This window comes from Myxocyprinus asiaticus, chromosome 32 (genome assembly GCF_019703515.2).
Source record: "Myxocyprinus asiaticus isolate MX2 ecotype Aquarium Trade chromosome 32, UBuf_Myxa_2, whole genome shotgun sequence".
NCBI lineage: Eukaryota > Metazoa > Chordata > Actinopteri > Cypriniformes > Catostomidae > Myxocyprinus > Myxocyprinus asiaticus.
The window spans coordinates 30,960,142-30,976,639 of NC_059375.1; the positions used below are offsets into that span (position 1 = coordinate 30,960,142).

At 38.0% G+C, this 16,498-nt stretch overlaps 1 protein-coding gene across 1 annotated transcript in view; it reads left to right on the forward strand.

Annotated features, from left to right (window-relative positions):
• Window positions 1-15,168, forward strand: part of LOC127423248 (glycerol-3-phosphate acyltransferase 1, mitochondrial-like) — a 32,840-nt gene extending 17,672 nt beyond the window's left edge. The window contains exons 10-21 of the mRNA XM_051667398.1: window positions 1,385-1,597; window positions 2,703-2,816; window positions 2,916-3,001; window positions 3,114-3,229; window positions 7,019-7,089; window positions 7,461-7,725; window positions 7,898-8,049; window positions 10,437-10,514; window positions 10,742-10,873; window positions 11,180-11,369; window positions 12,752-12,810; window positions 13,711-15,168. Coding sequence (XP_051523358.1) covers window positions 1,385-1,597; window positions 2,703-2,816; window positions 2,916-3,001; window positions 3,114-3,229; window positions 7,019-7,089; window positions 7,461-7,725; window positions 7,898-8,049; window positions 10,437-10,514; window positions 10,742-10,873; window positions 11,180-11,369; window positions 12,752-12,810; window positions 13,711-13,827 — 1,593 coding nt within the window. The 3' untranslated portion in view covers window positions 13,828-15,168. The remainder of the gene's footprint in view (window positions 1-1,384; window positions 1,598-2,702; window positions 2,817-2,915; window positions 3,002-3,113; window positions 3,230-7,018; window positions 7,090-7,460; window positions 7,726-7,897; window positions 8,050-10,436; window positions 10,515-10,741; window positions 10,874-11,179; window positions 11,370-12,751; window positions 12,811-13,710) is intronic.
• Window positions 15,169-16,498: the final 1,330 nt, after the last annotated feature.

Here is a 16,498-nt window from a genome sequence, read left to right on the forward strand (position 1 = left end):
GCTCAGTTAAATTGACACGGTGTTTGTCATTGCAGTGACTATGAATGGACTGTTGATTAGAGGTGCATGTCACAGGATGCTGATTGATTTCTTATGCATTATTCATGCTGTTTCCTGTTGTGTACCACATAACCACACAAGGCCGTTTCTAGGCATAGGTGAACTAGGTGGTCGCCTAGGGCAGGGGTTTACAATCTGGGGTCCAGGGAACCCCAGTGCGCCACTAGGGGGTCTGCAAAAAATTTTAGAGAAAAGAAGAAGTGTAAAATCTTGACATTATTAGTATTTCATTCTGAAATTATTCGATAAATCACGGTTATTTTATTGTATTGTGTTTCAATAAAGCACGTTGAATCTTTTCTATTTCATTATAAGTATTGTGTAGTTTTTCATTTAATACATCTTGTGCCTAGAGATTGGTATTATTTAAAAACACACTGAAATCATTTTACAGTGGTGCAGTAATTGAGTGCATACTTTTGCCATGGAATGAACATGGAGCAGGCTTTTTCCTAATAGTGATGTGAGAGGGGGGCCTGGGTAGCTCAGCAAGTAAAGACGCTGACTACCTCACCTGGAGTCGCAAGTTCGAATCCAGGGCATGCTGAGTGACTCCAGTCAGGCTTCCTAAGCAACCAGTTGGCCCGGTTGCTAGGGTGGGTAGAGTCATGTTGGGTTAACATCCTCGTGGTCGCCATAATATGGTTCTTGCTCTCGGTGGGGCGCGTGGTGAGTTCTGCGTGGATGCTGTGTAGAATGCACTAGGTCGACACGCACTAGGTCTCCGCGGTAACAAGCCACGTGATAAGATGCGCGGATTGACGGTCTCAGACGTGGAGGCAACTGAGATTCATCCTCCACCACCCAGAGTCACTACGCCACCACGAGGACTTAGAGCACATTGGGACTTGGGCATTCCAAATTGGGGAAAAAATAGGAGAAAATAAAAATAGTGAGGTGAGAGAAATTGTCAACCAGGTGTCTCTATAGAGAGTAATCTGGAAAGCAGTTACAGGAACAAATCAATAGGGATCTCGCCTAGGGTGCCAAAATGATCAGAAACATAGCCTCTAATATTTGTGCTACAAGCATCACCAATCACTTCTGAACACTCCCCCTGTCTACCATTGGTTGGACAAACTTATAGTATCACCCCATTGGTTGAGCCAATGGCGATATGTTGAAAGACAAAGCTGATTGGGATGCTCAAACAAACAGAGCAAAGTTTTGATAGAGCCGTAGTGCTTATACCAAACTTTCAGGGAAATCAACTTACAAATAGCTTTGTCTCAACACATTAATAGAGGATAGGAGAAAGTATTTTAACATCCAGAAGATTCAGTTGAAGGTGATTCTTTTATTTCACTCTTTCTCTCTCTTTCAGTACACGGAAGAATTGTTGCGGCAGCAGCAGTTTCTGGAGGTGTATTTAGAGGGCACGCGCTCTCGCAGTGGAAAGCCATCTCCAGCACGTGCGGGCATGCTCTCCATTGTGGTTGAAACACTCTATATCAGCAGCATCCCAGATGTTCTCATCGTGCCTGTTGGCATCTCATATGATCGCATTATTGAGGGAAACTACAACAGCGAGCAGCTGGTAGGACCCAATGTGGCTGAAATTTAAAGGAATTAGTTCTTTCAAAAATTAAAATTCTCTCATAATTTGCTCACCCTCATGCCGTCCCAGATGTGTATGACTTTATTTCTTCTGCAGAACCCAAACAAAGATTTTTAGAAGAATATGGCAGCTCTGTATGTCCACACAATGCAAGTGAATGGTGGCCAAAGCTTTGAAGCTTCAAAAAGCACATAAAGGCAGCATAAAAGTAATCCATATGACTCCAGTGTTTTAATCCATGTCTTCTGAAGCTCTCTGATCGGTTTTGGGTGAGAACTGACCAAAATATATCTCCTTTTTTTACAATAAAATTTGGCATTAGCAGTATCCTTGGCGATATTAATTTCAAGCTTGATTACACTTCCTAACGCCATCTATTGCTCTGCGAATGCGTGAAGCACTAGGAAGTGTAATCAAGCTTGAAATCATGATCATGGGTAGAGACTGCAATGGCAAGATGTACAGTGAAAAAGGAGTTATATTTTGGTCTGTTCTCACTCAAAATAAATTAAATCACTTCAGAAGATATGGATTAAACCACTGGAGTCTTATAAATTGCTTTTAGCTGCATTTATATATATGTATTTTTATTATTTATTTTTTTTTTAGCTTCAAAGTTTTGGTCACCATCCACTTGCATTGTATGGACCTACAGAGCTGAGATATTCTTCTAAAAATCTTCTTTTGTGTCCTGCAGAAGAAAGAAAGTCATACACATCTGGGATGCCATGAGGGTGAGTAAATGAGAGAATTTAAATTTTTGGATGAACTATACCTCTCAAGTTCACATTTATAAGGTCTTGACTTAAAAGTGCTTTTAAATAGCCCATATTACACACATTTGTAACATATTACTTTTTTATCGACTTATAATGGCAGTCAAGGTTTCCTGCACCAAAAACAGTCAAAATTTATTTTTACATGACAATAATCTACCTTTTTTTTTTTTTTTTACCCTTAAACTTAAGCTGAATGTTTTTTGCTATGGTACCTTTAAGACTTCTTAAGAATTCAGATTTTATGTTACATTTTGTTTTATGTAATGAGTCTTTGCTTAATGGTTCAACTTTTCTTCACTCTTCAGGGAAAACCTAAGAAGAATGAGAGTTTGTGGGGTGTGGCCTGCGGTGTGTTCAGAATGCTCAGGAAGAACTACGGCTGTGTTCGTGTGGATTTCACTCAGCCCTTCTCTCTTAAGGTTTGAGCCTGATCTGCTCATTAAATCTGCCTTATCTGCTCACTTAATTCATAGCAGGTCACTCCCCTAATGTTTCAGTCTTTCTCTCAACTGCTGTAGGAGTACCTGGACACACAACACTGTCGGCATCTCCAAGCCCCTCTCACACTAGAGCAGATCTTACTCCCTACCATCATTGCTGCACAGTATGGCCTTTTACGCTCTCAGTAACATAATCACATTGTTTTTGACTGGTGTTTATTGTTTGAAGAAGAACACTGCTATTGGAATTATTTTGGGTTTTCTGTTTCTCTGCAGGCCTGATCAGGCTGTGTTTAATAGAGAAGAGGAAGATCGTCTCAATTCTAGAGACCTTTCAGATGAGCCCTGGAGGAGGCAGGTCATCTCTAACTTGGCCAAGCACATACTCTTCAGTAAGAGCCATGATACAGGCCATAATACATGACCAGTTTCTGAGGCAGTAGGCAATTTCAAGCACAAGGGATCGAGGGTGGCAAATTAAGCAAAAATCCTATGTGAATAGCACTGCACATCTACACTGCCTGGAAAACTTGTATATCATGACCTCACAGAATTACTGACACACAAAATTATAATACATTGGCTCATTTTTCAGACCAAAAGAACTTCAAGTCTATTGGAAAAAAAGGCCACCGACCATACCCCCTCACACCAAACAACATGCAAGTATGCCTAGTATCTACTATTTACAGTGGGATCCAAAAGTCTGAGACCACATTGAAAATCTGGGATTTTTATTTAAACCTGCAAATAAACCCTTTTAGGTTTTATTTAGACTTTGAAACACTAAAAACATTATGACATCATATGAAGAAATCATATTTAAGGTTATGCACTATTTCTAGGTCACAAATTTGCTTACATTTGAATCGTGACAATAATTATTTTGTACAAAATGTCAGTTTTCTTTTTGCTTCCGTTGAAACGCACAAGATTCTCTTTGAAACGTTCTCAAATCATGCTGGGATAACATGGATCATCAGGTGTTGCCTAAACTTGTGGTGTCCGTGCCAGCTCCAGTGCATGCTGTCATTAACTTACTCAAATTGTTATGCTGATAATGTAATTTGTAATGAAAAGCATTGTATTAATCTAGAACATGTTTAAGTTTTCAAACAATTTCACTAGTGGTTAAACTTCTGGACTCCTGTATCTTGTATGTAGTATAGTATGTCCTATGACTGACAGTTGTTGGAGGTTACTACCGGTCACATATGGTGAGGTGTTGTTCTTGGCCAATCACATTCAGATGTGTTTGAATGCCCTCTGGTGGTGCTGCTTTTATGAGGACAGAAGGTCAGAGGATCTGCTCTCTGAGGTGAAATTGCAGCTTGTTTGTGAATGTTTAACGTGTCATGAAACCGCCCCTAGTTCAGCACCAATCGTTTACACCTCAGGCTGAATAAAGGCTCATGAAATAGTTGGGGAAAGATTTAAAAAGCTGAGAGTGTAAATGGGTAGGAAGGGGATGGATGGGAGGGGGTCAAGAGCTACAAATCACTCACTTCCAGAACACACTCATAACAGAGATGGCAAAATATCATTATGAGTGGAGATGAAAACACAAGATTTTTGGGGCACTTTGCTCTATATCAATCATGGGACAGAAGTGTGAAGAGTGCAGATGATGGAACAGTTTGCAAATCTGCAAAAAGATTTGGATGTTTTGTTCAAGCTTTTGAGAATGAAGTGAGAACATGCTTAAAGGTGCTGTAAACGCTTATAGCCGTTCTATAATTTCCACAAGCTGAGCCATTGGATTAGCTGTGCCCCCTCTTTCCAAAACCCCACACTCCAGAGATACTAAATGAGCTTTATTGAGACCGGTACCAAGCAGAAGCGGTTGTCAAAAACAACAGCAGCAAAATAGCACCCTCAACTGACAAATGTTATGAGCAACATGGCATAAAAATAGCATTAAGCCTCAATAATTTGCAAGGCTACAATACTGCAACTACAATACTATGAGAATGCGCAAAAATGATTGACAGGCAGATAGCGCAAGAGACTGCGACCCCCGGACACATTTTTGTTTGCTGTTTACAGAGTCTAGTGCTGTCATGGAGTCCGGTGTAATATCTCAGGACACTAATGTTGTGTTATCCTGTCCATAGTAGGATGTTTACAAGAACTAAGACATTACAGACATTACAGCTTCATTTTCTGTTATAGCATAATTTTTCTGTAAAGCTGCTTTAAAACGATGCGTGTTGTGAAAAGCGCTATACAAATAAAAATGACTTGACTAGGGAGCCATTGGACCCTATCCCGAAAGGCCACCCCTACACCTACCCCTAAACATAACCATACTAGGCAGTCAAAAATCGGTACTACACCAGCCAAACATGCTCGCTTCGGTGCAAGTATTGACTGCAGTCCATTCTGACGAGTGATTGTCGATCTCTCTGGTGTTTTGTGTAAAAGCCTCTCTTGGGGGCCTGGGTAGGTCAGCGAGTATTGACGCTGACTACCACCCCTGGAGTTACGAGTTCGAATCCAGGGCGTGCTGAGTGACTCCAGTCAGGTCTCCTAAGCAACCAAATTGGCCCGCTTGCTAGGGAGGGTAGAGTCACATGGGGTAACCTCCTTGTGGTCACGATTAGTGGTTCTCGCTCTCAATGAGGCACGTGGTAAGATGTGCGTGGATCGCGGAGAGTAGCATGAGCCTCCACATGCTGGGAGTCTCCGTGGTGTCATGCACAACGAGCCACGTGATAAGATGCATGGATTGACTATCTCAGACGTGGAGGCTACTGAGATTCGTCCTCCACCACCCAGATTGAGGCGAGTCACTACGCCACCACGAGGACTTAGAGCGCATTGGGAATTGGGCATTCCAAATTGGGGAGAAAATGGGAGAAAAAATTATAATTAATAAATAAATAATAGCCCCTCTCATTTCTGTTCCGCGAGTGCTGTTGAAGTCTTTATCCTGCCCAGAACCACTGTAATGTCTGTGAATAAGTTTGAATTCTCCACTGTAATACCAGCTCATGCTTGAAGCAGCACTGTAATTGGGTGGAAGCGTTCCTTCTCATGAATAATTTGGAGAAACGCTCAGAATCGAATGATGTATTAGTGTATTCTACTACCAACCACAATTCAGAGTTTATGCATATACCTCATATTTTGTGACGTTGCTACAACTTTCGTTGGCTACAACGAAATGGTTTAGTAAAACTACAAAATAGAAGCAAATAGAAAGAAAATAGAGTGGGATAGAAAAAGAATTATGACTAAGCCATCTGTAGTTTGATTTGCCTGAAGGGTAAACTCTGTGGAGCAATCAAAACATTTCTCTGTTTATTTAAGCATCCCGACCAGCCTGACATGGCAACATTGGCTCAACCAATAACATGAGTTTGAGGGGAATATCTGTTTACAGACCAGTGGCAGATGTGGGAGTTAAACCTGTTTGAAAACAATCATTATTTGGTGGTGCAAGTGACTTAGAATTTACACACTCCAGCTTTAAAGGAATAGTTCACTCAAAATGATAATTCTCTCATCATGTACACACCCTTATGCCGTCTCAAATTTGTATGACTTCTGCGGCACACAATCGCATATTATTTTATGGATTTATGAGTTGTGTCCATACAGTGCGAGTCAATGAGGTTCAAAGCTTTCAAGCTCCAAAAAGGGCATAAAGGCAGCATAAAGGTGATCCATACGACTCAAGTGGTTTAATCCGTGTCTTTGAAGCAATTGAAGTGTAACTGATCTTGAAATTATGATTGTTAAAGGAGTTACATGAGTTTCATCATCATGAAAAGGAGTTACAGTTTGGTCTGTTTCTCACTCAAAACAGATCATATCACTTTAGAAGACATGGATTAAACCACTCAAATTGTATGGATTACCTTTATGCTGGCTTTATGTCCTTTTTGGAGCTTGAAAGTTTTGACCCCATTGACTTGCATTGTATGAACAATAACACTTAATATACACACATCCATCAAAAAAATCTTTGTTTGTGTTCCGCAGAAGAAAGAAAGTCTTACGAGTTTGAGACAACATAAGGGTGAGTAAATGATGAGAAAATTAGCTTTTTTGGGTGAATTATTTATTTAAGTGTTAGATAACTGGATGGTACATCTTTCAGTTTGGTTTAGTTAAACCACTTTGCTGCACCTCTCACGATCAGTCCATCTGATCACTGTGTTTTGTGTTTCCCACAGCTGCCAATAAGTCATCAGCAATCATGTCCACTCATATCGTGGCCTGTCTCCTCCTGTACCGACACAGAAAGGTAAGCACAGACCTCACCTCTACACATGTCCATAAATATTTCTCTTTAAAACAAATTATAAGTGTGACACCATAACTTCTGGTGCCAGTTCTTTTGGTGCTCTATTTACATCTGGAATTGAGATCCATCTCCGGTTATCTGATCGCAAGTGCTAAACGTTTTGTTATCAGTTCACTCAAACCACATTCAGAAACACATGTGACCACATCGCAATTGTAGTGTACATGCTAATCCATCCTAATGTGTCCCAGACATTGTAAAAAAACAGCCAGCTCACCTGTCAGTCAGATCACCCAAGACCGATATTACAATAATAATAGCAGGTGTAAAAAGGACCATTTTGACAAATGGTTGTGATCTTTACTGGACAGGGTGTGCTGCTGTCTAAATTGGTGGAGAATTTCTTCAATATGAAGGAAGAGATCTTATCACGGGACTTCGACCTGGGCTTCTCTGGGAACTCGGAGGATGTGGTCATGCATGCACTCAGCCTTCTGGGAAACTGTGTGAATGTCACCAGCACCAACAGAAACACAGAGTTCATCATTGCCCCCAGCAACACTGTGCCCGCACTCTTTGAGCTCAATTTCTACAGCAATGGCCTTTTCCACGTTTTCATTGCCGATTCCATTATAGGTAAATGCTCTTGAGACAGTAGGAGTCATAGTGCAGATCTAGGATTAGTTTTTTTAAATTGGAATGACAGTTGAAAAGAATGATTATTTATCATGATAAATACAGCATTCTGTTTGTTTGTGTATGTTTGAGTATTAAAGGATGATATTAGGTGTTTACGTATGTCTGATAGCTTGCAGCACACTGGCCCTGCTGAGAGAGCAAGCTGCAGTAACTTCAGAGAATGAGCAGAATTCTTTCTCTACCATGCTCAGTCAAGAGAGACTGATCCGAAGAGCTGCAGGCCTCTCCCACTTCCTGTCCAATGAGGTGGCAGTGGCACTGGTATGTCCTCCCGCCACTGTTATTTAAGCAGTAGCTCCATCAAGTGGTTAAATGTGGAAAATTCAAGTAATGTAAAAATATTTGCTTTGGACTTTTGAAACAAGGAAATTCACTTGTTGCTGCCTGGTATCGAAATAAAAATAAAAAATATATAATAATGAATATAATGACAAATGCATTGTACATAGAATAGAATAGCATCTAGAATTTAACACCACACACCAGGTGTTGCTGGAATTTATTTTGGTGTCTTTCAGACTATGTCACCATAGAGTGGTGTCATGTTAAGTTACAGGGACAGTCCCCTGGAGCAACAAGGAGTTAAACGTTTTGCTCAAGGTCTCGATATTGGTAGTTCAGAGATCAACCCTTGTGGGTTCACACAACTTATGACCACTAGACTACCAAACGGTATACAAACTGTTACAGTTTATCAGTTACAAACTGTTAAATCACTCAAAGTCATAATCCCTTTCATGTTTCATGTTTTCAAGTATAGTATTTGGTAGGGAGTCATCAATGTATTGGCCATTAAGTAGAGTCGTGTACTCGAGTTTGGACAATTTTAATTTATTGTTAAATCAGAGAGCAGCTCTAAACAGATAAACAGCGCCTATTTATTACTGATTGACTATTTTCAAAGCATTGATGAGCTGCTTAAAATACATTCTTTTACAGCATTTGTCCACCATTCACAACATTCAACCATGCACAATAAAATATTAGGATATTTTGGGCAGTGAAATGTTTTGTTTATAATTTAATTATAGATTATAAAAAAAAAATTATTATTCGATGACAGAGTTGATGTATGAACCTGAACTTCATGTTACGAGATGAATTTAGTTGGTTATGATGTTTTTATTTTATGTTTATTGTAAACCACCGGTTAACTTATGCACGTCTTTTTTTAGCTGAACCTCTGACATGTTTTTGCGGTTAAAGAAGAGCTCAGTGACATTTTCTTTGGTTGGTATTTAAAGATTTTAGACTGATTGCAGACCAACACGGCTGCCGCTCAAGAAAATATCAATATTTTTTTATTTTTTAACTTCTGCGGCTGCTAATGCGAGATGCACATGGACGCATCAGGGATTTAGGTTCACGAGCAGCACGCAGAACTGCCCTGCATTGTACGGTTTCCCACAAATTAATTAGAAAATTATGTCCGTGACGACATGGCCCTAATATTATCAGTGTGCTTTTCAAGTGGTTTTGGATGTAGCATTTGCAGTCAAATCGTGAGACGTAACTTCTCAGCGAATGCTAATTACTACTTTGTTGACTCATTTGTACAGTATGTATTTTCCCAAATCAGTCAGCAGATAGAAAAAAAGATTCAGAAAGAAATCTCAGTATAACCTATTATTTCTTTAGATAGGGATTGTTTTAATTAAAACTAAATTAAAAAATAACCTTGGTTGTAATGAATAATGCAGCTTTCACTTGGGGGAAAAAGCAGCAAATAATTGAAATGTCAACAGAACGCAATAAGAATTGTTTTGAAGGACAGTTTTGTCTTCATACACCTAAAGCATATGCTTTCATTCTGAAACCACTTTGAAGTCTGTTCAGCAGGATATTAATAAAATATATATATGAAATGCAACAGTGGTGTTTTTGTTACATTTTATTGATAAATCGTTTTTCTTAGTTGTGAAGTTTAAAATAAGCTTAAAATATTGATGTTGAGTTTACGGTTACAATTTTAATTCAAATTCATGAACGGATTCATTCGGACTCGACTGTTACAGACTCGGTCTTGAGTCCGACTTGGCCACTTTTGGACTCAGACTCAACTCGGACTCGATTGTTTAAAGACTCAGACTTGACTCGGACTCGGCTAAGGTGGACTCAAACCCAACACTACCATTAAGGCTGCACATTTGATTGAGTTAAGTTTGCGCAATTACAAAAGCTTGAAAGGCTGCATTTAAAAATAGACTGCAATCAGCTCTGTGGAAGCGAGCGGTGCCCTCTAGCTGTCTGGATGGCATTTTCCATTATCCATTACACCACTATAGAATTTAAAAAGGCTGTGGTTGACATTTCCGTGGAATTGCCCAACATAATATGTTTGCATAAAATGAATTTGTGATGTTATCGAATTTGTGAATTTGTATCGGTATCGGCCAATAGTTATTTGTTAAAATCAGTAGCGGTATCATATCGCTGCATCCCTAATATTTGGTTTAGTAGCAAGACCTAAACCACCACTAGAGACGGTCAAATGTTGTATCTGTTGGTGTAATATATCTGGATACTAGTACAAAATAACAAAGAAGAATTTTCAACAAAAATGTTTAAAAATAAATAAAATGTGATTCGAAAAATTCCACTTGTAAATGATTTATTAAAGTGCATTCTTTTGTCTTTACACTCTATAGCCGTGTCAGACTTTATATCAGGTCTTCCATGATGCTATCAGCAGGTTAATCGAGTATGGCATCCTGATTGTGGCTGAGGTGAGCTATCAACTGTTGTTTTAAATGGCTTATGGCATGTTTCTATGTTTAAAGCTGCAGTATTTAAGGACACTTGAGAAGTCTCATATGAATGAAGGTTCAGAATTTTTTTTGTTTTTTTGGCTGGGAATTTCCACTGCGTTGGCAGCCACTCAAGCTTATTTTGAACTAATTTTGCTTTAACCTTCAGGCTTTTTGTTGACTTTTTGAATTATTGAATTTTATAGGAGGACCAGGAGGAGTTAAGCCCATCTGAGGAGCCTTGGCCCAAGAAGTTTCCAGAGGCTCTTTCCTGGCGAAGCGATGAGGAGGATGAAGACAGTGATTTTGGAGATGAACAGAGAGACCGTTACCTAAAGGTCAACCATAAAATATATCAGAACTAATTATTGCAAATAATGGACTCGATTTATTTGAGGAAATGTATTTGTTTTACCAAGGAAAATTTGTTCTTCTCATTGAAGAAAAAGCATGTAAATTATGTAAATTGTCCATGTTAGAAGTCAATTTTTTAAAAACAATTCCCCTGTGGGATGACGCCCTTGTAGCACAATACATACACGAGTCAGAGTTCCCCCAATTTATCTTAACCACTGGTTGCAGTATTCCTCTACATTTCTACATTCCCATTCTCTAAACCCAAATATGCTCATTTTTTATTTTAGGTGAGCCTATCTGCTGAGCACCAGGAATTTTTCACTTTCCTGCAGAAGATTGTTACCCCTGTGCTGGAGGCCTATAGTGGTGCAGCTATCTTTATTCACAGCCTGAGTTCACCCATGTCAGAAAGAGAGTACACCCAGCAGCTTTTCAGATATCTGCTAACGAGAACAGAGAGAGGAGTGGCTGCATATGGTGAGTCACCTGCACTTTTCGGTTTGTGTAAGAGACCTTAATAACTTGTTCAGTTTGTGTATGTTTCCCCACTCCCACAATATGATGTGAAATCAAAACTGTACATTCCGTTTAAACCTTTAATGCATATCTCGGGTCTTTAGTGACACTAGACCTCATTCCACCTCATTCCAAAATCTTTAGTGTTCTTCAACCTTTCTCTTCTGATTAATGTAACAAAAAAAAAGGCAACATTGCAAAAAAAAATAAATAAAAAGAAATTATAACTGCTTAGTTACCAAGAGTGTTTAGGGTCATTCAAGACCCTAGATATGTAATAGTGGTTTGTTTTTTGTTTTATGTTTTTTGTTTTTTGCACTTACATAAATCATATTTTTATGATTATTTCATAGTTTACTATCACAGGATATGTATTTCTTTCTTTATTAAAAAACAAGTGAGTACTGTATTCATACAAATGACTACTATATCACATTGATTTTCTGTGAGACAATGGTGAATTATCAGTATTCCATATATTCAAGGTGGTGCTGATGTGTCAGTGATTGACTTGATTTTCATTTTACATTGCTGTTCGACCAAGAAACAACATGGAAGTAAACTATAGCAAGTTTAACACATGAACAGTATGATATGTCCGTTGTCATTTTGGTGTACTACTGAAATTATGTAAGTTGTACATCTATTTAGACTCAAAGTGCCTGAGACAATACAAATGTGTAGCTTTTGTGTAGTTTATGTGTTGCTTCTGTGTAGATTATGTGGTATGTGTTGCTAAATGTGTGTTTGACTGCCAGTTGCATCTAATGAAATTTCAGTGTGGAAGTAATGATTCCTGTTCTATTTGTTGCATTATCTATTTGATAGATACTGTGTGTGTGTGTGTGTATATATATATATATATATATATATATATATACACACACACTGAACAAAAATATAAACGCAGCATGTAAAGTGTTGGTCTCATCTGAAATAAAAGATCCCAGAAATTTATATATATAAAAATATGATTTATGTAAGTGCAAAAAAACAAAACACTATTACATATCTAGGGTCTTGAATGACCCTAAACACTTTTGGTAACTAAGCAGTTATAATTTTTTTTTTATTGTCTTGAAATTTTTTTGAAAATTTGACACTATCTGGGAATTTTGTAGATCCATTTGTGATAGATATACATGCCAGGTCTCTAGAGATTCGAGTATGAAATAATGTTTGGCGAAACACTCAAGGGTAAATCATTCTCTCTCTGCCCTGTGATCTTTATCATTTATCTAATGAAAGTTCTTTCTGTCTGAGTATCTGGTTGTAAAGCTCTTTGAGCTACAATCCTGTATGAATGGTACTCTTTAAATGAAGTTTTGTCTTTGTTGTTTTAGGAGAGAGTGCCACACACTACCTCGTAAAGAATACGGTGAAAACATTCAAAGAGCTTGGGGTAAGTGAGCTGTCTTTTGACATTTGCTGCTCATCATATGTAGGTCTAAACCAGTGGCTCTCGACTAGTGGGTGGCGGATTGTAGGAAAGAGCAAAAAAACAATGATAAATGTAAATAATAAAACCCAACTAACTATATAATTGTATATAAATAAACTATATCATTGTAAAATTATACAATGCAAAAATATATATAATACTGGTGTGTGTACACATATGATATACAGTTTATATAATTGTACATTTGAAATTTATGTTATTAAATGATATATTATATCTTTAGCCCATACATTACTTTTATTCCTTGTTTGTTCTTGTTTTCTACTATTATTTCTTGTTTTTTCTTGTTTTCTCAAACAAATAATCAAGTTACTGATCTTTTGTATATTGAGATCGCACAACAAAATGCATGGCTTCTGTTGGCTTCCATATGTGCCACTATGAATCTCTGGTTTTTATATTTTTGTATTTTTTTTTTATTTAATATGATCCTCTCTCAAATTAATCGTCATATCTCCACTAGATTTCTGACTGCTTCAGTTCCATGAGAAAGGACATTGCAGATGGTCTTCAGTTTAAACGTCCATTAATTTCGCCCTTATTCAAGAAATCTAGCTTTTTTCCATAATATTAGTTTGCTATCTGTGCTGAACTTTTTCTCATCTGCTTGGAAAAAGCAACATACGAAGCTTGCGGCCATGCTCATGTGCAGCTTAGAGGGAACATTAATGACCACTTGTTGTCCAATGTAAAATCTGGGTACTGCAGCAAAATCACTTGAGAACCACTGGTCTAAACCATTTCACACTGGAAGACCGTTCTGTATCTTATAACAGTAATTAGTGTTTTAGATGTAAACAGACGTATATGTGAAGTAATCATGCAATTTTTGATGGACAGGTGCTTAAAGAAAGACGAGAGGGTGCTGTGTGTCGTCTAGAGCTGAGCAGTGCTTTCTTACCTCAGGCCAACAGGAACAAACTCCTGCAGTACATTCTGGGTTTCAGCCTGCTGTGAGCAACATGCTAGGACCATCAACACAGCTGCCCAGATCATTTCCCCTTTGCCATCCCACTCAAGGGCTTTTTACTGGCTAGCCATGACTGTCAAAGGTGCTACTCTAAGGAAAGCTTTACCTGGAAGTGCCTTCACTGAACGCCTCATTAGACTTGATTTAGTCTTCCTTTCACTGAAAAACCTGCCACTTATGCACCACTGAAAACGCAACTAATTCAGTAGTTAGTTCATTCTACAGGAAGCTTCCACTCACACAGTGATTGTGGATTACAAAACTACTTTTGCTGGTGAAAGCCCTTGGTTTTAAGCTAAAAAAAAATTATTTTTTTTCTTGCTCTGGGCATTTATATGGTGTCAGTCTGTCTGGTTTTAGTTTTAACTCGGATCAGAACATGAATGTCACTCTTTATGAGAACAGGTTGCCTTCAGTTTTAACAAACATAATTCACCAAGGTAATAGCGAGTGTACAGAAATCTTTAAAAAGGGCATTTATGGTAATTTTTCTAAAATAAAATAACTAGTGCTGTTAGATAATTTAAAGACATTCTAGCATTCACTATAAATAAACTTGTCGCAGAGATTTGGAATAAAGAGTTGACTATGCAGACAATTGAGTGTCAACTGTTGATAATGGCTGGGTGGAAATAGTGACTCGTACTGAAAATTGCACAGTCACATGAAGACTTTGAAAGGGACAACATAGTTACTGAGACATTTGCTCCGTTAATGGGTCGTTGAAGGTCAGTTCTTTTTTTATCCGCATAGTCACTTCCCATGGGTGCGATTGGATTTTCATGAAGGATAGTTACAGTTAATGTCTATTGTGTAATATGCAAACAGTAGATACATGCAATGGTCTTAGCAGGCCATGAGTATTGTGTGCATCAACAGGGGAAACATTACTGGAAATTGAGCTTGAAACTTGGCTGACCATTGCAGGATTGTTCACAGATCTTATCTGTAATATTTTAAGAAGAGGTCCCCTTGCAGCCAAGCCCTTTTATTCCAGCCTCAGTTACTGTTAGTTATATTTTATATAAGTGTTAAGATGCTCTGCAATGAATTTTCTGTACATCAGTGAGTGTGTGCATGTGTGCAATATGTCTGTAGTATGTATATTAGACTATTAATGTCACAAGCCTGTCTCAAAGCACAAAGAACAAGAATGCTGAAAAGTCATTGTTGCCTTGATAACCACATACTCAAAAGTGCAATATTGTGTTTGTTAGAAAATGGATTTAGAGGTTATAGAAAGTCAAGAGAACCCTGTAATTGTACAGTGACATTTTAATTGTTATCAGGTGTGACAAAAGACTTGACCACTTAAGGTCCCAACAGTTTGTTACCTCCATCTTCATTCCATTTCCTAAGCCTTTTTCTGCTAATTCGTCATTATCATTTGTTGTGCAATCCAGACAGTGACTCGTGACTGTTTTGTTAAGTCATTTTAGTGAATGTGTAAAGCTATTCTAGGAAAAGGGAACTCCTTTGAGTCAGCCCATAAGCATGGCTATGGGAGAGATCTATTTTAAGTAGGGACTTTCCAGTGCTTCAGCTGAATTACACAGGATATAATATTGCGAGAATGTAGCTGGTAGGAGTGTACACCTAGGGTAGATTACTGGAAAACTTTGGAATATGATACAGGGTTCCCACGGTCATGGAAACCCTAAAGTTATCCAGACTGATCACGATGAATTCGGAAACAGTAAGTCGAAAGTTTTGTTGCTGAAATTGGTCTGTGCTTACTGAAATTTTAATTATTGCCCCAAGTGGCTAAAGCTGGAAGTGTTGTTAAATGTATGGACACGTGAGCTGCAGTGGCGCCAACAGCAAGTTCTATTTTTAGTTGTAAATTATGTAATACAGTTAACAAGAATGCATATTAACTACACCCCCTAACCTAAACCCGACTCTAACTGTCAGTGGAGTCAATTTTTTAATTTTGAGTGTAAATTTATGTGAACACGATTACTTCTTGGTTCCTACAGTTTCTCTGAGGTTCCTCATGCAACACTAGTGCAGTCAGTAGCGCTGATGTCTGATGATGGGAAATGCCACTTTTCAATAATTCAGCTCAGTGGGGTTGATTTCAGGGTGGATGAACTTTCGAAAGCAACATGTCGATTTCCTGTGTGATCATGTTTATTTCCAGGGCAGGAAAAGTCATGGAAATTTTGTGGATAGTGAATAGAAATGTTTCTGTTTAACTAGAAATAAGCTAGAAATTACTCTTTGTGGGTGCAATGTATAAAAATGATTTTTTTAAAATGCTTTTACAGTTATCAAGAACAATTGGAAAAGTAATTGAATGGAATTTCAATAGTCACAATGTGTGGGAACCCTAATTAAATATTATACTTGAAGCAATTTTGAAAATGTTTTTGAGCTATCTGAGCATGTAAAGGTTAGGTTAAATAACTTGTATTCCACTAATATTGTTAAAAAGGTCTTGAATTTATTACACACAAGTCATATTTTGGTGCAGTTACCTATGTTGTTCCATGCACAAAAATTGCTCTGTGTCAATATGGCAGCAGATATTAAGGTACAACAAGCAATACAATGATTTTAAATCAAAGGAGACAGAAAGTATGTAATTCCTAATAGTTGTTTTTACAATGTGTGAGTATGTTCAGTCACCAAGGACAATTATTCACTGTATATTTG